This window comes from Heterodontus francisci, chromosome 13 (assembly GCF_036365525.1).
Source record: "Heterodontus francisci isolate sHetFra1 chromosome 13, sHetFra1.hap1, whole genome shotgun sequence".
Lineage (NCBI taxonomy): Eukaryota > Metazoa > Chordata > Chondrichthyes > Heterodontiformes > Heterodontidae > Heterodontus > Heterodontus francisci.
In genome coordinates this window covers 85,694,654-85,720,439 of record NC_090383.1, presented here as the reverse complement: position 1 = coordinate 85,720,439, position 25,786 = coordinate 85,694,654, and the positions used below count along the sequence as shown (strand labels likewise).

Here is a 25,786-nt window from a genome sequence, read left to right as displayed (position 1 = left end):
TAGGCTGAGGTACTTTGTTGGAGCAGAATAGCAGGACCTTTACTCTGTATTTGGCTGTCCTATATCTGATCTGGGTACCTGCAAAATGTCGAGTTCCACTCCCCAGCACTAACAGCCCTCATATTAATGAGAAGAAAAATGTTGTTGCAAAGTAAGCTCCAGATCACCGACTGACCGCTGTCTCATTTTCATTACAGGTATATTGGTGTTTTGCTTTCAGTGGACTGCTTTGAGATGTGCCGTAAACATTTGAATCAAGATGTGATGCATCGTTTTAAGTTCAACTTGACTTGAGGACAGGATCAAGCATTGCCCACTTCAAATAAAAGGAAAATTGTATTAAAAAAATTTGAAATCCACTGTGGCTTAAAGAAAACCTTTCTCAGGGAACTTGAGGATTCCAAACTTATTTTATTACTTTTGTGCTTGTAAAGGACCTGGCGATCAAATTGTGTTTGAAGCATTGAATTGCCTTAAGAACAAATGATGGGAGACCAACCCCTGTACAAGTCAAATCATGCGGTGAATAACACAGAAAATCTGTACTATCCACAGCAACCGCAGTCCAGCCCTCTGACTAACATGAGTGGAAATATGAATCATAGCTATGGATCTACAGGCATGGACACATCACAGACTTCTCCACCTTCCCCTCATTTTCCTCCAGATTCAAGGGAAGCTGCAGTCGCAGGAACCATGCCAATTGTTACCAAAAGCCTTATGATAGAGCCATCTCGGCCAAACAATTGGCCTCATTCCAATGCTGGCAATCATGTACAAATGCAGAATGACCTTAACAATCCCTCTATGATGTGGACTACCACTGCTCAGTCTGATGCTCCAGATGGATATTCTTATGTATATTCTTCACCGGCAAATGACACCTCCTCACAGAAATTGACTAGTGATGTCTTGAACAAATTGGATTCCTTCACACAGGTTTTTACAAATCAGAACCTCAGAATGCAACAGGCAAACAATATAGCATCGAGCCTGCCAGGTCAGGCTGCCATGGTTGAGAATGTACATGACAGCACACTTCGGCAACTGCTGTCACAAAAACCTCCAGCTGAACAACAAGCTGCTGTACATCCAATGCAGATATTCCAGAACTCTTTAACGCAGCAAATGCATCGTGCGTTTCCAATTGCACAGTCAAAGCAACAGTTGCAGGCCATGCAACAACATCAGCAGCAGCAACAACAGATGTATTTTGAGTACCAGCAATTGGCCCAACTGCAGTCACAACCGCAGTCGGTGTTGCAGCACTCGCAGTCGCATGTTCAGCAGCTGCAGGCTCAACAGGTGTTGTCTCAGCAACTTCAGCAACTACCACAACAACAATATTTTGTACATCAGCAGCAGTCGCAACAACACACTTCAGTGCAGCCGCAACAACAATGCCACATGCATTCAGTTCAATTCTATCAGCCGCAGCAGATTTTGTGTCAGTTGCAGCAGCCCATGCAGCAGCAGATGCAACCGCCGCCACCTTATCACCGAGACCAAAACCATAAGGCCATGCAGCAGCAGACGCATCATTACTCCCAAGAACAATCCCATCCTTCTCAGCACATTCAGATGGCTGCACCCGCTCAGTATTTCTACCAAGACCAGCCACACTATAGACATATGTACCAGCAAAATCAATTGCATAAGCAACAAGAAGAAGCTATGCAACAGAAACAATTTCATGTAGAAAGTAGGCTTCAGGCTTCTCTTGCCCATCGTACAAACACCTCTGCTTCAGAGGTCACAGAAGAAGCAACAATGAAGGAACTAAATAAGATGAGTCATCCTGAGGCTCTTATGGTACCCCAAAGACATCTTATAGCACCATCTAATATTCCTCATGCATCTGTCAAGGTATCTCAACTGCAATATCATAATTATACTTGGTCTCGGGTAAAATTCCCAGATGGATTTAGATTTTAAAATTTTGTGCTGGAAGGTTTACAAATTTATTTTTCATTATCCTTCAGTTGCTCAGTTATTCTGCAGATGTGTTAGATAGTTGCATATTGCTGGAAAACCACTCCCTATCTATTAAAAGGACAATTACTATAATTTTCCATATTTCGTATGTATTTAGCCAAAACCTAAGGTGATTTTATGCGTTCAGAAACTGTTCCTTTAATTAGTCAACTTTAGAATCTATGTATCTGTAAGATGATTTCAGCTTCTCTTATGCATCCATAAATACTGAATTAACATAGTGCTGAACTTTGAGAGGTTCTCTCAAGCATTTGGTGATCATGTTGCGATTAAGAATTTAAGTAAGCGATAAGAAAATGCAATTCATCCCATTTAATTCATTCCTTACGCAAACCATGCTCAACATTCCCAATCAGTCTGCAGTTCATTTAATCTCCTGTGAAAAGGTTTGACTATGATTTTCCCTTTCTCATTTCATTCCCAGAAAAGGGCAGTAAATTGACTTGTATTCACAAAATTCTACATTATTCATCCTTCATTTATTTTACTTTGTGTGTTGTTACTATGGTCCCATACAATTCCAGGATGATTGTTTTGTACAGCATTTGACCATCTTTATCTGTACTTATTCTTTTAATTCTCGGTTCCGTTCCTAACTGAATGCATCTCTCTTTAAAGGTATGTGTTCACACAGCAGTAACTGCTTTTAAAGGATATCCATTGGGGTGATGGGTTGGGGTGCGGGGTGGGGTGGTGGAAATTGGGCAGTGGAGAAGCAGAGTGGGAGAAAATGCAACAAATTCCTTATCTTAAATCTTATGTTTGTTCATCATGTTCTCTTTTTTTGCACTGATGGTCAAAGCTAGTCTGCAATATCAATTACTCTCTTGTGTTTTGATGATCTGGATCACTTTTCAGCCTTTTTAATTACGGAAATTGATTCAATTCTGAGTCCTGTCCCTGAATTGTCCAAGTTGCTTTACTCAGAATCCTGCTTGACTCGTCTGTTCTTTTCATTTCTCGAATACAAATTGCATCGCATGTCCCATTCTGCACAATACCGTACATTGCACACACAAAATCTATCTGCACTTTTTTGACCCGTACGCTTACTTTGTCCAAAGCTTTTGAATAGAATAAGTCTTCTCGCCCCTTGGCATCTTGTCTGGTTGTGTACCGATTTTTCTGTGTTGATTCTTGTCCCTCATCAAGGTTTCCAGTAATCTGCAAAGTCAATCCTCTCCTATGTACACAGTTTATTAATTGTTTTTATTATTCATTCATGGGATGTGGGCGTCGCTGGCTAGGCCAGCATTTATTGCCCATCCCTAATTGCCCTTGAGAAGGTGGTGGTGAGCTGCCTTCTTGAACCGCTGCAGTACATGTGGGGTAGGTACGCCCAATGTTGTTAGGTAGGGAGTTCCAGGATTTTGACCCAGCGACTGTGAAGGAATGGCGATATAGTTCCAAGTTAGGATGGTGTGTGGCTTGGGGGGATCTTGCAGGTGGTGGTGTTCCCATGCATTTGCTGCTCTTGTCCTTCTAGCTGGTAGAGATCACGGGTTTGGAAGGTGCTGTCAATGCATTCTTGGTTCGTTGCTGCAGTGCATCATGTAGATGGGACACACTGCTGCCACTGTGCATCGATAGTGGAAGGAGTGAATGTTTGTGGATGGGGTGCCAATCAAGTGGGCTTTGTCCTGTACGGTGTTGAGCTTCTTGAGTGTTGTTGGGGCTGCACCCATCCAGGCAAGTGGAGAGTATTCCATCACACTTCTGCCTTGTAGATGGTGGACAGGCTTTGGGGACTCAGGAGGTGAGTTACTCGCCGCAGGATTCCTAGCCTCTGCCCTGCTCTTGTAGCCATGGTATTTATATGACTACTCCAGTTTAGTTTCTGGTCGATGGTAAGCTCCCAGAATGTTGATAGTGGGGGATTCAGTGATGGCAATTCCATTGAATGTCAAGGGTGATGGATAGATTCTCTTGTTGGAGATGGTCATTGCCTGGCAGTTGTGTGGCACGACCGTTGCTTGCCACTTATCAGCCCAAGCCTGGACGTTGTCCAGGTCTTGCTGTATGTCTACACGGACTGCTTCAGTAACTGAGGAGTCACGAATGGTGCTGAACATTGTGCAATCATCAGCGAACATCCCCACTTCTGACCTTATGATTGAAGGAAGGTCATTGATGAAGCAGTTGAAGATGGTTGCGCCTAGGACACTACCCCTGAGGAACTTCTGCAGTGATGTCCTGGAGTTGAGATGATTGGCCTCCAACAACCACAATCATCATCCTTTGTGCTAGGTATGACTCCAACCTGTGGAGAGTTTTCCCCTGCTTCCTATAGACTCCAGTTTTACTAGGGCTCCTTGATGCTATACTTGGTCAAATGCTTTCTTGATGTCAAGGGCAGTCACTCTCGCCTCAGGTGAGAGGTCTGGTATCTTCTGTAGTCTTTCTATGGCCCCAATACAATTGTGTGAGCAGCTGAACATGACATCAAGGCAACATTCAACAGAGTGTGTGACCCTGGACACAATACTGTAGCTGAGACCGAACCAATGATTTATAAAGGTTTCACTTGCTCTTGTACTCCATGCATCTAATTATAAAGCTAGGGATTCTGCATGGTTTTTAACAGCTTTATCAATTTGTCTTGCCATCTTTAAAGTTTGTTCCTCTAATTAATATTGCCTCACCTCATTCTTCCAACATGCATCACGTCTCACGTCTCTGTGTTATATTTCATCTGTCGTCTGTCCTCCTAACATCTAGCCTCCTCGTGGTTTACTATATTTCTAAGCTTCATGTCATCTGCAAACTGAAATTTTACCCCCATACCCTAGTCCATGTCACCAACATATATTGAAAAGAGCAGTAGTCCTAATACCAACACCTGGGGAACACCACTGTATACTTGCCTCCTGTCTGGAGAGAAAACTGCTCACCACTGCTTTCAGTCTCTTATCCATTTTCACAGCCATGCTGCCATTGCCTCATTAATCCCATGAGCTTCACTGTTGCTAACAAGTCTATTATGTGGCACTTTATCGAAAGCCTTTTCAAAGTCCACATGGAAAACATGAACTATCTTCATCAACCCTGTGTTATTTAATTGAATAACACAATCAAGTTTGTCAGACACAACTTGCCTTTAACAAATCCTTGTTGGCTGTAATTATTGAACCCATATTCTTCCAAATGATGATTTGTCCAGAATCATCATTTCTAGAGGTTTCCTCAGCTGACTGATCTGTAACTACTGGGTTAATCGCACACTTTTGTGAGCAGGGGTGTAACATTTACAACCTTTCAGCCTTCTGATCTGACTCCCATACTGACAGCAGCACAGATTTGATGGGCTGAATGGCCTCCTGCGTTCTAACCATTCTATGATTCTGTATCCATGGAGGATTGAAAGATTGTGGCCAGTGCCTTTACTACTTTCCGCAACCTAGGATGCATCCCATTTGGACCAGATGACTTCTATTTTGAGCACTGGGTTAATAGCACACTTTTGTGAGATTTGACAGCTTTTTAAGTGACTCATTGAGTGGGTACAGTTATAACACTGATCAAGAAGCTCAACGCAGTCAGGATCTGAGCAGTTTATTTTACTGGTGACCATGCCACTGGACTCCATATCTACTTCTCTGCTACAAATGTTCTGTGACTGCAGTGTGTACTATCTACAGGATGCACTGCAACAACGTGGTTTGAATACTTTTGCAGTTCCTCTTTCCATCATGATCTCTTATCACCCAAAAGGACAAAAGCAGCTATGTTAAGGAAACACTATCACTTCCAGATTCCCCTTTGAGTCACATACCATCTTCACTTGGAGATAGAGCACTGTTCCTTCATTATCGCTGAGTCAGATTCCTGGAATTGCTTGCAAAACACCATCTTGGAAGCACCATTGTCACAAGGATTGAAACTTGAAGAAGATGGTCCACCATTACTTTCGGAGGGCACCTGAGGCTGGGCAGTGAAAGTGCACTTGCCATTGTTGACCATGTTCTGAGAACAAAATAAAAGAAAGCACATACATTATTCCCCAATGATAAATTTCTTTTATTTCTCGCATGTTCAGCCCTTAACTATTTTCATTTGGTACTGTCTTAACCCCCTTTTTAATTCATGACTTATAGGGCTAAATTTTTGGGCCCGACCAAGGTTGGGAGCAGAGGCAGACGGGCTCAAAAATGCCAGGGTCAGCCCATGAACTCTTGCACCTCTGCCCTAGCATCTTGAAGGCAATGCACCAAATTCGCTTTTAGACAATTTCCCATTGAGGTTTCTCATTTTTGAAGTCCCCTACTATAATGGGCAGTACAGCAACATCCTTAAGACCTGAGCAGTTTGTAGTTCCATTTCAGATTTTTCAGTCATCTCACTCCACTTTGTAATTCACTCATCATTGGTATAATCTCATTCAGCGGTGCATTTGCAACAAACTGGTAGTGGCACTTCCCTCATTTGATCTGTTTTCTTTTTATACAAGTTTTATACTCGACTGTTAATTCCTTGACCTACAAGATGATATATTGATGTACATGATGTAAAACTTTTTGTGATTTTTCTTTTATTCATTCGGGGGATGTGGGCGTCGCTGGCTGTGCTGGTGTTTGTGTGTCCTCTACACAGCCACTTCTTTTATAGAATTCCTTAGACTGCAGTATGTGTCATTTAATTATTCCTTTTATCACTGACCATTTTGACTTTGTCAGAATTGTTTTTTAGGAAGCTGCTGAATGATCTTGCAACTTAAAATACTTTTCAGATCTTTTAACTGACCATAATTCTACACTTTCTGTACACAAGCACTGTCCACAATGTGTATTGTTAACCTTTTTTTGTCCCACTGACCAGACATTTCTCTTAACATGTGCTTGCAGTTAGGCAATGTAATGCTGCAGGTTGCATTGAAATACATCATAATGTCACACTTCACCAATGTCATCATAAAAAATGGCTCTTCTGTGCCTTTTTTCCCAAACAAAGAAAAAAAGTATGTTGAACAGTTTCCTATTGAAGAGCCACCTGAAGCCAGATATCCTAAATAACTGGATTTAATTTTTTTCTGACGCTAGAAGCGCTAGAAACTTCACACTTTCATAACAGACATTACCATTACCAGCATATTACCACAATATGGCGCAGTATTAGATTAGATGGTGGTGTAAATAATTATTTTAGTATGGTGTTGTATGATGGATTTTGGTAGGGCATATGCAAATATGTGGCAATAGTTTAACCTCTCTTTTTGATACTTTCCATCTTAAAATCATTTAGTATCTCATTTGGCATAACATTCTCTTTCATTTGACAGGTAGCCATTTTGTTTGTGAAGATGAAAATAAAATTGCTGAATTATTTTTATACACAAGCCATCAGGTTGGAAAAGACAGTAGAATAGTGGCACAAAATTACAGTTTATTTTGTGATTGCAAAGGGTTTAGTTCTACAATAAAGAAGTGACTTGCTGTTCCCTGTGAGTTCATTGGGACAAACTGCAATTTAATTTTCAGCACCAAAACCGGATTGCAGAGAAAGGGAGGCATGAGGCCATTGAGGGATTTGAAACAAGATGAGCATTTTAAAATCAAGACATTGCTTGACCGAGCCAGTGTAGATCAGCGAGCATAGGGGTGATAGGTGAACAGGACTTGGTGCATGTAAAGACATAGATAACAGAGTTTTGGATGACCCTACGTTTACTGAAGGTAGAATGTGGGAGAACAGCCAGGAGTGCGTTGGAATAGACAAGTCCAGTGGTAACGAAGGCGTGAATGAGGATTTTCAGCAGCAGATGGGCTGAAACAGGGTGAAGTTAGGCCATGTTACAGAGATGAAAATAGGCAGTCTTCGTGATGGGTTGAATTTGTGGTCGGAAGCTCACCTTGGGGTCAAATATGACGGCAAGGTTGGGAACAGACTGGTTTAATCTTAAACTGTTGGGAATGGAGTTTAGAGCAGGTTTAGCGAAAACAATGGCATCAGCCTTCCCAATAGTGAACTGGAGGAAATTTCAGCTTATCCGGTACTGGATGTCAGATAAGCAGTCTGATAATTTAGCGACAGTGGAGGAACTGAGAGGTGGTGGTGAGGTGGCGCTGGGTGTCATCACTGTACATGTGAAAACTAACTGTGTGCTTTTGGATGATGTCGTCTAGCATGTAGATGAGAAATATGAGGGGGCTAAGGGAGGGCAACAGCATAGGTAACAATGTGGTAGCAGGAAAAGAAACCATTTCAAATGATACTCTAGATACGATTAGATAGATAATGGAACCAGGTGAGTACACTCTCCCCCAGCTGGATGATAGTGGAGAGGTGTTGGAGTAGGATGGTGTTGTCAACCATGTCAAAGGCTGCAGACAGGACGAGGAGGGAATGTTTACCTTTGTCGCAGTCACTTAAGATGTTATTTGTGACTTGATAAGTGTTTCAGTCCTGTGTCACGGGCGTAAACCTAATTGGAGGGGTTCAAACATGGAGTTCTGGGAAAGATGGGAATGGATTTGGGAGGCGACAACACATTCAGGGACTTTGGAAAAGAAAGGGAGGTTGAAGATGGGGTACTAGTTTGCAATGATGGTGGGTCAAGAGTGGTTATTTTGAGGAGTGGGTGATGACAGCAAATTAAAGCTTAACAGAGGCAAATGTATTTTCATACCTTATTTCCAAACAAGTTGCTTAGGCAGTTCAGGAATACAATTGTTAACCTAGGTATAATTTTTTTCAAATAGCTGAATGTTTATACTGGATGTTTTTCAGTACCAAATTGAAGTTGCTGATCTGGAAACATCAGCAGTGAGGTCAAGGATATGTTTTGTCTGCAGCAGATATACATAGACTGTAATTAGGAAAAAGGTGACACAGGCAACAGGACCAATCAGAGGAAGTGAGGAGTGCTGAATGGATCTTCAAATTCTCATCTTAATATTAAGTACAAGGATGCAAGTTGAAATTGCGAATTCAGCATTCACTTGGTGTGTACTCAGCAGTATAGAGGAAGAGGGGCTTTGCAATACACTCACTATTTCACATCACCTTAATGTGAGGGTGCACTGTGGTTTTACACCATGGCTGTGCAGTCATTTGTTCCGGGAAAAAAGTGTGCAAATTTATCCTGCAGCTAAAATTATGTTCTTGATTTGTTACTAATGCTGGCTGTCAAAACCAGTAGTATCAGCATTTCTGGTCAGCTGAATTTACTCTATAAGCAATTAATTTCTGTATTCCAACTTCCTGGAGAAAGAACATTCAAAGCTTGTGTAATGTGAAACCCACAAATTGAGGGTTAAGCGTTCTGTTACTCTTCTACAGTTTGGGTCTCTGTTACAGGTTACAGCATTGGTTGTTGAATGCAACACACTGAATTATTCAGCTTTTGATGTTTTCCTACAGATGTATTTTGCCTGACACAAATAATTCATCAGCTAGAGAATAACATTTCACCTACAGTATGAATTTAATTTTTTTTTAAGTCATTTTCTGAAATGGTTGTATCTATTTATATTTGCAGTTTAACTGCTTATTGTGACTTTGAATTGGCAGACTTGCACTTGCCTTTCCTCCATTTTCCTCAATGAAACAAAACTCCCGGTGATATAGATGGTGTGTTTTGACATGTATCGTGTTCCTAATAACAATATGGTGAAAAACAATTATGTAGGGAGTTTGATTGCTCTGTGGGACACTTCAGCCCAGAACTAGAGCCTAAGTTACCAATGAATGAAACTATATTTCTCTTTAATAGTCCTTGCTCATGTTCTGGGGTTCTGTCTGCTGAGGTACAGGTTAAAGTAAGTGATTTATCCCAAAAAAATTTCAAATGGATTTTGGGTTTTTTCAAAGCATTGAGAAATGAACAAATCACTTGTCTGTCTCTGCCCGCCACCACCCCCCAAAGTTCCAATTCATCTCCTGTCTTTTCCTAAATCACTTACTCCTTTTGCCCCATCCCCATCCCATGGCAGCACGCAGGATGAAAGAAATGATCTTGGTATCATTTTCTATTATTATTATCCATCTATTTCACAGCTAGTCAACAGGACTGATCCAGGGTAGGCTATGTCTGTTTATTCTCTCATCCCTAAAATAAAACATCTTTTTTATCTCGCTGTCAAGTCTGGCTTCATTATATCAAAAATATTTTTCCCTGTATTAAAACACTTTTCTTCACTGTTTACCACCTGCATTCCACCATTTCCTTGGCGATCAGAACAATGTTCAAGGTGTCTAGAAACTAGAAACAAGTGCTAAAAGATGTTTTCGTTCATCGAATTAATGCCAGAAATAGAGAAATATATATGATCATATCCAACAGATGTGATCAGCTCAATCTTAGTGTAAAAACGGAGAGGCTTTTAGCTAGTTAAGTAAACTCTGCCTTGATGTGGTATTTGTTTCCATTTGTTGCCAAACTTGTCCTGCTCTGTCAAATTTGTTGTAGTTCAACTTATTGAAAGTGCAATATTTGCTGAGTGTGCTGTGCTTATAGACCTGTAATCAAAATATACTCTTATGTTTGTCATTTATTTACTTATCTACTCACGGCTGCATCAGCATATCCTTTTGCAGGAAGCTCGCTCTCTCTCTCTCGCTCTCTCTCTCTCTCTCGCTCTCTCACTCTCTCACAGACATGGCGACATATGTTGCAGGGAGGTGGTTGGATTGGAAAGGGGAGAAAAATCTTTCTCTGGGGGAATTTTCCACAAGTTTCCAGGTCTAATTCTCGGTTTGTACCGAATTACCTGGTCTTGTATGGGGTCCTGACAGGAGTGCTATAATTGGCTTCAGCACTGCAGCTTGTGTTCACACTCCTGATGACCACTCACCATCTTTTAGAAAATGCACGTGTGGATGCCGGATGAGGACAGTGTTGAGCATCAGCTCAGCTGTGATTTCCTCCGCAGTTGAGTACCTTACCAGTACTCATTGAGTAGGTTCTTTGACATTGGCTGCTTGGGTGAGGTAAACCTGAACTTGCTTCCATTACTGTAAAAAGATTAAGTGAAGGATATAGAAAGTCAACTTGGTTTATAAGATGCTGAGACAAGGGTCAATAATACAGATAGTTAGCAGAGGGTGGCCTTGAAGTGCTACTCCACCATGAGTTCAGTCCTTCAGCAGAGGAGGGAAGCACTGAACAACGAGTTGGGGAAGGTTCAGAGAAAAGATGGAGTTCATGCCCCAAAACAAAAATATTGCAGTTTTTAAAACGTTATTTCCGAATTGAGCTATAAATTATACAATGAAATTTTGAAATTAACTGAATTGCTCAGAACAATTTTTACACCAAATTTTGATTGTTTCATGGACTTGTGTTCAGTTTGATCTTCTGTTAAAATATCTTCCTAGAAGTATTTTTAGTGCACATATTAAGATTATGTCAGATTAAAATGCCAAAGGTAGCATTTGAGTGACTGTGGAAGAGACTGGGGTGATAAAAATGGTGAATGGCTTCATATTTTATTTGAATTTGGCTCATTTTAAATTGGATGCCAGTTATTTCATATCATGGCAATGTCATCAAAATAATGTCAATAGGATTCAGTTCCATGCATCCTGCAATAACTTTGGTTTAGTGATTACTAGGTATTATTTCATTGCCCGATAAACTTAGTGATTATGTTGCAGTTACTTCAGTGTGACTGTTACTGTACATGCCATAGCACCTGCTGTTGTCAAGGGAAGGAATCCTGATCAGAATTACACTGGACTGTAGACATTATGTAAGAATATATATCTAGGAATGATTTTGAAAAGCTAATTTCATCTCTGAATTTAAGTGACAGTTATAAAGTCTCTGAAAGTTACCGCTTCAGTTAATGATGTCATCTGATCTCCTCAGTTAGATTATTGCTCTGCAACCGGCTCTCGCTATCATAGAAACGTAGAAAATAAGAGCAGGAGTAGGCCATTCGGCCCTTCGAGCCTGCTCTGCTATTCCTTACGATCATGGCTGATCAAACAGCTCAGTAACCTGTTCCTGCTTTCGCCCCATACCCTTTGATCCCTTTAGACCCAAGAGCTATATCTAAATCCTTCTTGAAAACATACAATGTTTTGGCCTCAACTGCTTTCTGTGGTAGCAAATTCCACAGGCTCACTACTCTCTGGGTGAAGAAATTTCTCCTCATCCCAGTCCTGAAAGGTTTACCCCGTATCCTTAGTCTATGACCCCTGGTTCTGGACTCCCCCACCATCGGGAACATCCTTCCTGCATCTACCCTGTCAAGTCATGTTAGAATTTTATAGGTTTCTATGAGATCCCCCCCTCACTCTTCTGAAGTCCAACAAATATAATCCTAACCGACTCGATCTCTCCTCATCCTTCAGTCCTGCCATCCCAGGAATCAGTCAGGTAAATCTTTGCTGCACTCCCTCGAAAGCATGAACATCCTTCCTCAGACCAAAACTGCACACAATATTCCAGGTGTGGCCTCACCAAGGCCCTGTATAATTGTAGCAAGACGTCCCTGTTTCTGTACTCGAATCCTCTTGCTTTGAAGGTCAACATACCATTTGCCTTTTTTATCGCCTGTTAGACCTGCATGCTTACCTTCAGCGACTGCTGTAGGAGAACACCCAGGTCTCATTGCATATTCCCCTCTCTCAGTTTATAGCCATTCAGCTAATCTGCCTTCCTGTTTTTGCTACCAAAGTGGATAACCTCACATTTATCCACATTATACTGCATCTGCCATGCATTAGCCCACTCACTCAACTTGTCCAAATCACCCTGAAGCCTCTCTTCATCCTCCTCACAACTCATCCAGTTTTGTCATCTGCAAATTTGGAGATATTACATTTAGTTCCCTCCTCTAAATCATTAATGTATATTGTGAATAGCTGCGGTCCTAGCACCGATCCCTGCTGTCCCCCACTAGTCACTGCCTGCCATTCGGAAAAAGACCCATTTATTCCTACTCTTTGTTTCCTATCCGCCAACCAATATCATTTGTTATCTCTGTAATTTTCCACCACCAATAGAAGAGTCCAGGACTCGGACATTAATTCTGCAAATTAGATGAACAGTCAGGACAATAGATGGCAGCTTGTACTGTTTAGGAGGGAAAGCCATTTGATCATTGTGCTTTAAAATGAGTCAAAAATCTGTTTCTCTCAGTTTGGGATTGTACTCCGATCTGTATGTTGCATGGTAATTAAAGTTGTTTCGCAATTTACAAACTCAAAATAGTTGATTCATGTTTGGATTTTTTGTTTTACACACAACTGTAGTTGATGAAATAGTTGATGTTGTATACGTATAATATGTTACATATTTTGACTCTTACAATATAAATTTCAATTTCTGTATCTATTTCTATATCTCTGTACCTATATCTATATTTGTATCTATATTTCTCTCTCTCGTTTACACTTGTTTGATGTTCCAACAACCAAAGTTGCACTGTTCATACACAGATCCATATAATGGAAATTCTGACCAGCCTTGACAATTATACCTTTCTAGGGTAGTGTGAATTAACTTTTTCCCCTATTAAAGGTGAATAATTTGAATGTGCTTGTCGTCCTTGCCAATTTATTCCCTTGCTTTTTGAAAGAACTGGCATATGATATGGTACAGGTCCATTGCCCTGTCCATGTGCCATTCTTGATGGATAAGCCTGGCCAGTGGGTTTTTCTGTGCTAGCAAAAGTTGGTTGATGGAATTGGGATGAAGCCATCCTCTATTGTCCAGTCTGGGCCTCGCATGAAATCCACAGACACACGTTTTCTGGTAGGACCACTGGATAGAAATCAGGAATGAGAATCCTAACTGATTTTTCCTGACCAGTCTCCTTTCCCTGTAGCAGAAGTTCTGAGACTCTTCGTGGTATCCTGCCTGCTACTCCCAGCTGAGATCAATTCACTCTGCACAGACTGAGGATTGAATCTTGCATCTTCCTCGCCTGTTGTCATTTTGTACCAAGCAATCCCCATTAATTTGTTGAGATTTTCATTTAAGTGAAACAACTGGACTATAATTCTGTTCTTGAGAGCAGAGATAGACCGTAAACGGGTACTCCTCAACAACATCCTTTATCCTTCCAAAAGCTTAATGGGAAGGTACCCATGCAGAACATGAGCAAGTTGTGAAATGAATGCCTACCAGCTACAGACAATTACTTGCAAATCATGGAGAGCTACATTTGCTCCCTTTTTAGTAGAATATATTTAACTTCGTACTCAATTGCTCGTCCAAAGCTCAGGACATTACATTGTTTGGAATTGAATATACTGAAGCAGAGTATTGGAAAGATTTGTTATATATTTCTTTTCCAGATTTCTCTAACTGACATCACGCCAGGGGAACCGACTGTTGAACTCAGGTACTTGCAATTTTATCCCAATATGTAGCTATTTAGGGAGTCATTTTGTTAAAGCAACAGAAAACTCTTCCATTTTTGAAACTCACTGGAATTCTGGAACATTAATACGTCATATTGGATATACTTTCAGTCCTTCAACTTTAGCAAATTAAGTCATGTCACATGAAATAAGCCAAATCAAAAAATTTGAAAAACTGCTTTTACACATTATATATAAATTACAAGAAAAAGGGAAAACAGACTATGTATCATAAAACTGAGGCAATCTCATACATTTCTAGTTTCTTTTTTTCACTTCCTTAGTTTCATAATATTTTGATTTGTGAAGTTTATTTTTGTACAGAAAATGAGGAATCTTTGTCCCTCAAAAACCATAACCCTTCTCAACACTGCCTTGTCTCAGATTTAGTTTGTATTCTTTTTACCCTCTTGCTACATTGGTGGCCTCAGTTAGAGGCCTGCTACCCAACCCAAACCCGACAACATGTGTCGGGTTCGGGTCGGGCCCATCTTCAGGGTGCGACTTTTGGGCTCGGGTCTGGCCGAGTCCAAGTCAAGTTGGGTCGGGCCAGACGCACACGGTAAGTGCTTTGCCAGTAAGTATTAAAAATAAAACACTTACCTGAGCTGGGAGTCCAGGACGAAACAGAGTCTGTGCAGTGAGCAAGTGACGTCATCGCGCGTGCGCTGGGGGTTCCAAGTCAGAAGCTAAGTAAAGGGGGGGGGCAAAATCTGAGGGGCTCGGGTCCGCTGTAGTTCAGTCGGGTTTGGGTCAGGGTCTTTTTTCCCGACCCGAGCAGGCCTCTAGCCTCAGTTTTAATTTCTTAACTCAGTGTTATGCTGTGATTTTATAGGTGCTGTAGATTTGTAGTTAATTATAATAGGGTTAGCAATTTGGTTCACCATAAAAGGATTTTACAGGTCCTGCTGTTGAGTTGGATAAACTGCAAATTGTACCCTTGAGCTGTAGTTTGCTCTTTCTGCAATTTTTGTGAAACCGATTCAATTTTAATATATTTAAATAGATTAACATACTAAATAGACATTTGGTGCAAAATAAAATAGGATAGGATGTGAGTTTGTTGTGTTTTTATTGTACTCTATTCTCCCTCTATTTTCATATTCCCAAATGCATCTTCACAACAGGAAAATGTGTTTTGTTTATCACCTCCACTTCTGATAAGTCATTGTCTAGCAGTAGGTGAGCTTTCAAAGGGAAGAAACAAAGTGTTTTTAATCAAGCTAGTTATAGCCTCCCGCCTCATTAATATTGTGCCCTTCATCAGAAGGGACCAAAAGTATTACATTGCAAATTATGTTCAGGCGTCTATCTCAGCTTGAGACTAAGCTGTCAATGACTGCAGGTGAAGGAAGCAAGAGTGTAGTTAACTGACCTGAATTCTGGAGATGTGTCAGCTGTTACACCAATAGTGGTGCAGAACAGACATTGAAAGACATTTCAGTTCAAAAATTACAGGCTCTAAATGCCTTTCATCTGTGCACAGCTTAAGCAAACTTTGAGGGTTGCCATTAGTATAATAATATAATGGATATAGCCTATTGACATTCCATTATTTCTTAACAATGAAATGAGTTCAAATCATGTGGTATAATGTGAATTCTTTTCAAGTCAAATGATTTGATGGGGAAGCTGGTTCTCCATGATTGACATTTAAGAATCTTGGAGATTTCTCTGACTTACAATCATTGGAAACCCTTTCAGTGGCAAGTGATGCTCTTCAAACTGGCAACAAGCCGTTTGTCTTCCTTCTATCTTGGTAAGCAAGGCTTTCAATTTTATCCTTATCTTAATGACAGGAACTCAATCATGAGGACAAGTGATCAAATCTGTCCAAAATGAAAGTAAGCTTTGTACAGAGCTTATGGTTTGTCATTAACTTTTCCAGGTATCTTTGAACTCTGAACCAGATTTCAACCTTTATCTGAACTGATTCCTAGACAAGAACTGAGAAAATAATTTCCCACTTAAGAATACAAGGGCATTTTCACTACTGTGCTCATTATATTGTCTCGTGTGCCAAGATATTTGTAGCTTTAAATTGTCACAGCCTTAATGGTTTACTGTGTTTCCATTCAGTTATCACTGCCTTCACAATGGTATTGCTATAGGTATCCATTCTACAAAAATTGATTGTGAATCTTCTAATGAAATTGAAATGATGGACCAAATCACCCTGATGCTTTCCAAACCCACAATTGCCCACAGTGAAGACCTCACTATGTGTAAGAACCTCTAGCAGAATGTTAGTTTCCATATTTTAAGCAACCTAATTTGATTGACTTTGGGCAACATAGTCACAGAAGAGGCACACCTCTAAATACTTCCCTTCCAGACCTTCTATTTTTTTTAAATTACTTTTCTTAGCTTTCTCCCATCCAAAGTATTCTCTCTTTGTGTGTTTACTTGTCACAATCTCCCTTCCCCTTTGTCGCACTTCATTTAGTGTCCACTCTGTCTATACAGAAGGAACAGTTGAAGGGGTGTTAATCATCATACAGCTTCTGTTCCTTTAGAAGTGGACTCTCACATTTACACAGTTTGATCTTAACCTCTTAGTTGCTAGCAGATCTTCAGAGAGGTTGCTCACAGTGATGGAGGTTTGCACTGTTGCAAGGGGTTGAGTTGCTGGAGTGATGACGTGGGGGAAAGATGTATGTCTCCTGTGACAAAGTTTTGAAAAGACATTACTGAGAAATCACCCCATAATGAGTGAAGTTTGTCTTTTGGTTCCTGAAATGTTGTGCTTCCCTTACTCACTGCAGCTGGATAAATAAATTCCACAGTTACATAAATAGTTCTTTGTGTAATGTTAGACAGTAGCTGTTCAGTGTGTACTGTTCGACTTTATAATGAAGACCAGCAAGTGTATAAAACTACAGTTCAATCTTCAATTATTTGCATCGTTACCAAATATTTCTGCAACAATACTAAGTGAATATGAAGAGACTTTTTAAGAATACATTTTAAAATCGGGGCTTCTATTGGCACCACTTTCCAAATTTGAATAATGGTAACAGTCCTTCCAAAAGTTGCTACCTTTTATATGAACAATTTTTGGTGTTTTCAGTACAAACAAATAAATTGAAACAGCTACTGTAACACAAAGAGTCAAAGAGACTTAGCAGTTGGCAGGAAAAAAGGGAGAAGCGCAAGGGGAGAGCCAACTGTGTAACAGCCCCGACAAACAAATTTTTCTGCAGCACCTGTGGCCTTTATAGCCACTCCAGGCGCTGCTCCACAAACCACTGACCACCTCCAGGCGCTTACCCATTGTCTCTCGAGACAAGGAGGCCAAAGAAGAAGAACACAGAATAAATTACAAACATTACGATTCTTTTTGTTATACATATAAAATGCTGTAAACAAATTCCTTTGCTATAATAATCTGTTTTACCTAGCAGAGATAAAATCAGGAAAATTTGAAGGATTTTCCTCAATGTTCACACTTTACTCATTGCTTTCATATGGTTTTGGTAGTTTCCAACAGCTTTTCTGCCCCCGATTCATGATTCCTAGCTCAGTGGTGTTTTATAAATATGAAATTTGCGCCATTCTATTGCTAGAAATTTGCATGTAACGTGTGACACCGAAAGTATGATGGGAAGTTCTCTGGACTGAATTCAACCATAAATCTTGCAAATATTTTGTTTTACACACCTTTTCATCAGCTGCACAGACATAAATAAAAGCTCCAAGTGTTGTGTGCTGATGGCCTTCCTTTGGAGAAAATAGTTACTGATGCAAGTAACTAATCACTTTTACTTTCAGTGTTGTGAAATGTCGCTGGTAAGGACAATAAAATTAAGCTGCTCAAATGTGTACTGTTTGTGTAACAAATACCAAAATGGCAATCCATATTTTGTTCCACATTAGAATTCCATTTTAATGACCTAAGGAAATTAGTCCTATGTGACACTTGGTTACTCAAAAAGAAATACCAGTACTGCTTATGGCCAGGTAAAGTTGTTAATAGATGTTGCCCTGTGTCTCCAAACAGTGGCCAATGCAGGCTTCCATTCCAAGAAAGGGCAGACATCAAGAGCAGGCTAACGTGTACAATGTGCCATAAAGAATTCAAGAGTCTTCCTGCCCTTAATGGCCATATGAGGTCTCACGGTGGTCAAAGGACATCTCCCAAACAGGTCAGTAAGCATGTACAATGGTATGAACATCTTTATGTTTACAGAAAATATATCCAGATACTTTTGATACTTACATGTGCAAAAGATTGCTTGCTGCTTGCTCTGCTGTATTTTCACATACAATTTCATGAATTTAATCAAATTGTGAGTAATATAGATAGCTCTAAGACGAGCAAGTTGCTTTAAGTTCAAGTGCACACTTTGTCTAAAATTGAAGCTTTTCTCTCAGACTAGCTTAGATTGGATTTGGTCATGCTGTCTTCAGCAAATCTAATTGGCAACGGAGACCATCATGGCTGAACGCGATCCTAGCTTCACCAGATGTCTACCTAGATAGACCTCTCCAGAGGTCACTGGATAGCAGCCAGGAGTAGGAAACCTAGCTAGTTAATTTAATTAACTGACGTAGCCAATTGTTGTGTCCTGTTGCAGTTGGGCTAAGAATTTCTAATTCAGGCTAGACTGAAGACTGAACCCATGATCTTCTCATCTGTATTTATGTCTAAGCATAAGCTGACAAATTTCTGGTGACTAGCTGAGAGAGAAGGAGGCACAGCCAGAAGCCCCACACCAGAAACTGAGAAATTTTGTCCCGACAGAACTCTCTGGTAGTACAATGAGCTTGAAGTTGAGCTGCACTGCCTCTGAATGTGAGGATTTTCAGTTAAGTGATTGGAGAGGGTAAGGAGAATATTGAGAGAGAGAGAGGAGAGAATTCTCGAAATGGACCAAATTGAAGCCTCAACTGACTCAAGGTGAAAACTACTTTCTGCATGATGCAAGTCAGTAGTAAGCACACAAAATTTGGAATATAGACTGTGCGTGCATAATCATGTAAGTTGCAATATACAGCAAGACAGCTTCGAGATTAAAGTAGATAATATTAATGTCACTATTTATTGAAATTATAAATACTGCTATTAATCTTTTGTTTAAAAAAAAGTGTTCATTTTATCACCAATCTTCAGCTGAAGGTAACAGTGAGTTCAGTTCTGTAATTGACCACCAGATAGAGCTCTGTCCAATGGTGGTCAGTTAACAGTAAAGCAATCTTTGGATGCATTGTAAAACGTTGGAACTGTGCAGTCTGCTACATTACCCGGGGCCTTGAATGGATGCAGTGAAAGGACACTTACTCAATGGTAATAGCTGATCGTTTTGTCAACTATTTTTACATTACTTGGTGCAGAAAAAGCCATTTCGTTATTGTGTATGCATGGATTTGACACGAGATTAAGTTGGTAGTATTCAGTCCCATTGCCTAGCAAAATGTAGGGACCCCAAACCATAACTTTGTTCTGGGCCCCCACTAAAGAAATGCCACACCTGGGCATAGCACTGTGTTAAAATAGTGAATTTTCACACCAGTGTGTTGGCCACTGAGTTGCAGGTGGGATGGAACTTGCTGCAGGATTTAGAGCACACTGTCCATTTACTAAACAACAGTCTTTACGAAGTACCGCAGACACAACTTGTGACTGAAACTACAGCAGTCTCCCAATGAAAGCAGCATTATTTCTCCAGCAAAATGCAATACATGGAAGATAGTTACATAACATGAATTACGTGCATAAGATCAATCTCATTCTCTTTGAGCAGTGCCATTCCAGGTTTGATTAATGGGGGAAATACCGAGTCATCTCCATTCTAACCGAGACTGGGGATGAATTTTCAGGTCCTGCCAGGGGCAAGGACAGAGGCGGATAGGGGACGAAAATACTGGGCCAGCTGCGGCCAGTTTGCTGGTGCCAGTGGGTTTCACCAGGGAGGGGGGTGATGGCATCCCCAACATCCCGCCTGATCCATTAATCGTGGAAATTAAGATAGTTAAAGAGCTCATTGAGAGTTTAAGGGGCATGTTTTGATTTTGACAGAGTTGCACACACAGTCTGGGTCAGATCAGGTGAATGGAGGTGGACACACAGTGGGAAGCTATTCATGGCTGTCCCAGGGAATTAGTTGGGCCCCATGAAAGAATGAATGGCACAGAGCGGGACTTGGCCATTGGCACACAGGTGCCATCAGCTGAACGCAGGTTACAGGAAAAGTGATTAGTAAGTGCACGGGCAGTGCAGATGGTCGTCACCCTCCTGGCATCGCGGATCTGTAAGAGGAGGGGGCAAGGCTTCCAAACACAATTTTGGGGGGGCCACCTGAGCACAAGGGAGACTGCAGCTGGCAATGGCGACACGCCTCTCAGATTTATGGGTCCAGTGGCTCTGAGGAACAACTTTCTTCGGAAGGGCAGAGCCCTGGGCATCAGAAGGGCAGAGGAGAGGGATGAGGGCTAAGAAGGCAACAGAGACCATATCCTCAGCATAGGATCGACTAGCGAAGAAGGGGGAGCTACCTTGAAATGATCGAAAGCCAGTGCCGCAGGAGACTGCAACTCTCCAGGCAGATGGTCACAAAGCTCTGTCTCTTGTCACCAAGGGTGTCTCATCTCGCATGCCCTGCCAGTAGCCATCAAAGTCACTATGGCCTTGAACTGATTTGCAAAGTGCACATTTACAAGTGAAAGAGGCCCAACGAGGTGGCTTCTGGTCTCAGCCACTTTTACACGGTACTCCTGTTACACCCTCAGGAGGTGGAGGCAGCCTGCTTACTTCTCGGCTCGCGGCTGAGATGCACTGGCAATCATCCTCATTGTGGAGCTGCCATTGGGGACAGCTCAAGAGGCTGCTGCTGTCACCGAGAAGAATGAGGATTCCACCCCTCACAGGGCACTATCATTAGGGGCCGTGCGCGGTGGCATCTCATCCTCTTCAGTAACCGCCTTGGCTGGTGCTCCAGATATCTGGAGTGAGCTATCAGCTGAGGCGCAACTGGCATCCTCTACTGACATCCCTGTGCCATCAGCACCAGTGATCGGTCAAGGCTACATAATGTAAAATGCATCCTCTGAAAGCCAGTGCGCAGTTCCTGATGCACTCCAGGTGCTGCCGCATAATGGCTCACCATGAGATTGGCCATTCTGTCAGTGGAGGAGCTCATACGCTCAAAGCCTTGAGCCATGGTGGCACACATGAACTTAAAGGATTCTTCCATTCTCATCCCATGACCCTGCATTGCTTCAGGGAGCTCTGACTTGTGAGGGAGCACATCTGTTGCTGCTGGTCTAGCTAGACCCTCCTTCCTGGTCACTCCTGAGGCCCTGCATCTGTGCACAGCTGCAGTGCTGTATCTGCCCTCCATCATCCGATGGGGACTGCCCACAGCTGCCTCTGCTTCTGGCACCTTCCCCTGCGCATTAGTGCCATGCTCTTCACCCAGTGCCATCTACCTAACCGCACGCCAAGACCCACTGAAGTGACTATCTGTGCCGGTGGAGGGTGCGCTCGTAAAGTGTGATGTTGCTTTCTCTCAGGTCTGCTCTGGCTGCGCTTGGCCCAGTGATGGTGAGAGGGTTGATCTAATTATCTTAACGTCTGCACCTGTGGGAGATATAAGAAGTGGTCCTGAGAATCAGCCTTGGAGAGCAGAAGCTTCTGCATGTGCTGTGAAACAGACTGGAGTGCAATGCACCACTTTGAATGCTTTGCACTCTTTTAATCACCCTCTCCACCACAGATGCCTATCTTGCCTTGCCTGGTTTGCTCTTCGTCCACGGCCCTGGCAATGTCCATTTCTCCCCCCCTCATGGTGGTGATAACGTGCAGGTATGGAACCCCTCCTCGCGTCTGGGCCCCCTTTTGGGCATTATGAGCCTGCATGGGCAAAAGAGAGGGGCATATGGCACTTCTGGCCTCTATGCCCAATGCCAGCTGCTCCTGTTCATTAGAAACTGCATGTTTCAGTGCTGGCAAGTTCTCAGCAGCACAATGGCTCTGAGCCATTCTGAGTGGTCAGTAAGTGCCTTGGGTACACATTCTTTCCATGTTCAAGAGCAGCATGTGCCCTGAGGCTCCTGAGCTAGTGTGTTTGCTGGAGGGTGAATACCCAACGGCTTATCCTGACGGTTCCCTGGTTCTCAGTACTAGGACCATTGCTTTTCTTAATGTATATATTAATGACTTAGACTTGGATGTACGGGACATAATTTCAAAATTTTCAGATGGTACAGAACTTGGAAGTAATGTGAACTGTAAGGAGGATGGTGGTAGACTTCAAGAGGACATACACAGGTTGGTGGAGTGGGCGAATATGTAGCAGATGAAATTCAAACACGGAGAAGCGCGAAGTGATACATTTTGGTAGTAAGAACAAGGAGAGGCAATATAAAATTAAGGGTACAATTCTAACGGGGATAAGGAACAGAGTGACCTGGAGGTATATGTGCAGAAATCATTGAAGGTGGCAGGGAAGGTTGAGAAACTGGTTTAAAGAGGCATACAGGATCCTGGGCTTAATAAATAGAGGCTTGGAGTCCAAAAGCAAGGAAGTTATGAAGAACTTGTATAAAACACTGGTTTGGCCTCAACGGGAGTATTGTGTCCAATTCTGGATACTGGACTTTAAGAAAGATGTGAAGGCTTTAGAGAGGCTGCAGAAAAGATTTGCGAGGATGGTTCCAGGGATGAGGGACTTCAGTTATGTGGATAGATGGAGAAGATGGGGTTGTTCTCTTTTGGAGAAGACAAGGTGGAGAGGTTTGATAGAGGTGTTCAAAATCATGAGTGATCCAGATAGAGGAGATAGAAAGAAACTGTTCTATTGGTGGAAGGGTCGAGAACCACAGGGCACTGATTAAAGTGATTAGCAAAAGAACCAAAGGGAAACACTTTTTTACACAGCGAGTGGTTGCAATCTGGAATGCACTGCCTGAAAAGGTGTTCGAGGCAGATTCAATCATGGCTTTCAAAAGGGAATTGGATACGCACCTGAAGAGAGAAAATTTGTCGGGCTACGAGGAAATGGTAGAGAGTGGGACTAGTTCAGTTACTCTTGCAGAGAGCTGGCGTGGATGTGACAGGCCTAATGGCTTTTGTGCAATAACCATCCTATGATTCCATGGCAATAAGTGTGACCTTGCTAGCAGCACCTATGTACTGAAAACATAAAACAAGTCTTCCTGTGACTTCTCTGAGATTGCCATTCTGATATTAGACTGTTCATCTGCTGGCCCACTCCCACGAGAAATTGAATTGAGACTGTCAATTGGAGTGGAATTCTGCAGTTTGTTTTATTAGATGAATTCATCATAAGTTTGTATCTCTTATTAATTTGCATTAACTGAACCAGTTGAATTGTTTTCATTAGTCCATTGCTGTACATTTAACATATTTAGGCAATTTGCAGAATACATCAAATACTGAAAGTCATGTCTTTATGGCACATTGAAGCACAGTGCATTCTTTACTGCTTGATGTGCCCATTGTTTAAATGTGCAATAAGCCCCACTAATTTTTTCAGCAGTTTAGATTATTTTTATAGCAGTGATATAATTGTCTCGTGCATGCCAACAATCAGTGATTCATGATAATATTTTGGGGACTTGGTCAGCACGCTTGCATTTTCTGACAAAGCTCAGCAGGACCGAGCTTCTCTGAGCTGTGATCTGCTTCTTAGCTGATGCTAATGGAAGTAATTTTGGCTGCTGCATGCTCTTGGTGGGAATTCTTACAAGGATAGGAGTTCTTGTCTACTGAGAGTAATGGGTAAGATCCCTTCCATTGGCAACAGGACTTTGGTAGGAGTCACACTGAGGATAGGCCAGTGGGTTGGGGAAAGGGAAGGCAGTGAACAGGCGATGAAGGCAGAAGTAATCATGGGGAAGTGGAAGGGCGGGGGGTGGGGTGCAGAATCTTTCAGGGGAAGAGTGGTGAAGGAGTGACAACATTAACTGGAATGGGATGAGGGGAGGGGAAGGGCACCCCCAAAGAGTGCCAGGATGAACTGCAATGAAAGCTGAAAGGCCAGTTTGAGTTGGGAAGGCGTGTAAAAGAGAGCCAGCTTCAAAAGTGGGACAAGAGTGCCAACATGTCCTAAAATTAATTGTAAGATGCTAGTTTCAATGGTGAGGTGGTGGGAGAACGAGTATAAAAAGAAAGGTGCAGCTTTAGCTGAAGACATTGGAGGGGAAAAGAGGCCCAGCTTGAGTCAGGGGTGGGAGGGGCTCACATTTTCAGACCAGGTATAAATCTAATCCTGTCAACCAAGTCCTCAGTGTTCAGTAACTTTTTCATATTTCCTCAGTCTATGAATACTGTTTTGAAAAGCTAAGATTGATTTTTTGCTGTATCATCATTTTGGTTCAGAGATTCTGATATGGGGATTATTTTTCATTGAATATCATTATGTATTGGCATCTATTTGAAATTTCCACACCAGTTCTGTAGGGGAGTGGCTAGATTTAGCATTTGTATGCAAGACATCAGCTTTCACCTCGGGACAATGAATTGTGGATGGTGGAACAGCTTGTAAGTATTCAGTACAACCAACTGAGCATTGAAGGGGAAAGAGAGCTAGTTTTCAATGCATAATATTCATTAATATATTTTTACATAAATATATTTTTATTTCTAAAAAATAAGCAATACCTAATCAGTGAATTACTTACAATAAACTAGAAAGGAACATTTGATAGAAAATAAAGCCCTCTTGTCACCATGTAATTATACTTGGATTTCATATGTGCTTCTATTTTTTTCTTGCCTTTCCCTCTTCTACAGAGGATTCAACAGATATACCTACAGAATAGAAATATCCAACTGGTGTGGAAGCTAAAACATTGTCCATCAATAAGTCTTACCCTTTTTACCATCAAAGTAAATCATTCATGGTTACACGGGTGATAGTTAAACTTTACTAGGAAATCAGATGGTAAAGAATGGGATAAAGTAAGAGATTCCAATTATGAAGTCACATATGCATTTGGTTGGTAATGCAATTGCATTCAAATTAGGTAGTGATGAAATCAGGAGCCATATTCAATTGGAAGTAAATGACGATATGTTGTTTACTAATAAATGAGTAGAAATTTCATAAACTAACCATACTTCCACTGCGTTATTGTTCCTCCCTCCATTCAGTTTGTTTCCCTTGTTTTTTCCACATTTTCAAAATTTAGTGATTCTGGGTGTACAGTTCCACGGCTGCCAGGGGCCCTTTGTGACCTCATTTAAGACACTTGTCATGTTTAAACTTAGATGGAGTGCTAGTTTTGTGGGAGCATCAAATTTGAGCCTCATCCTGCTTACACCAATGTACATATGCATGTACTTTGCTGCAGGGTGTACTGGAAAGTGATCAGGAGTAGGAATCTCCTGATTGTTCTTGTTCCGAGGGGTACTGGGACAAGCATGCCTCCTCGTAAAGGCCTGCTTGGGTCTGCAAAAAAAAAAAACCCGACCCGAGCCCGACAGAACCACATCCGACCCGGCCCGAGTCCTTCCATT

The 25,786-nt window shown here is 41.6% G+C and overlaps 1 protein-coding gene across 17 annotated transcripts in view; it reads left to right on the top strand.

Moving 5' to 3' along the window:
* LOC137376473 (transcriptional-regulating factor 1-like) overlaps positions 1-25,786 on the top strand; it is a 281,859-nt gene that overhangs the window by 174,343 nt on the left and 81,730 nt on the right. For all 17 annotated transcript variants that reach the window (XM_068045121.1, XM_068045115.1, XM_068045119.1 and 14 more), the window contains 3 exons: positions 198-1,866; positions 14,239-14,285; positions 18,305-18,449. In XM_068045121.1, coding sequence (XP_067901222.1) covers positions 484-1,866; positions 14,239-14,285; positions 18,305-18,449 — 1,575 coding nt within the window. In that variant the 5' untranslated portion in view covers positions 198-483. The remainder of the gene's footprint in view (positions 1-197; positions 1,867-14,238; positions 14,286-18,304; positions 18,450-25,786) is intronic.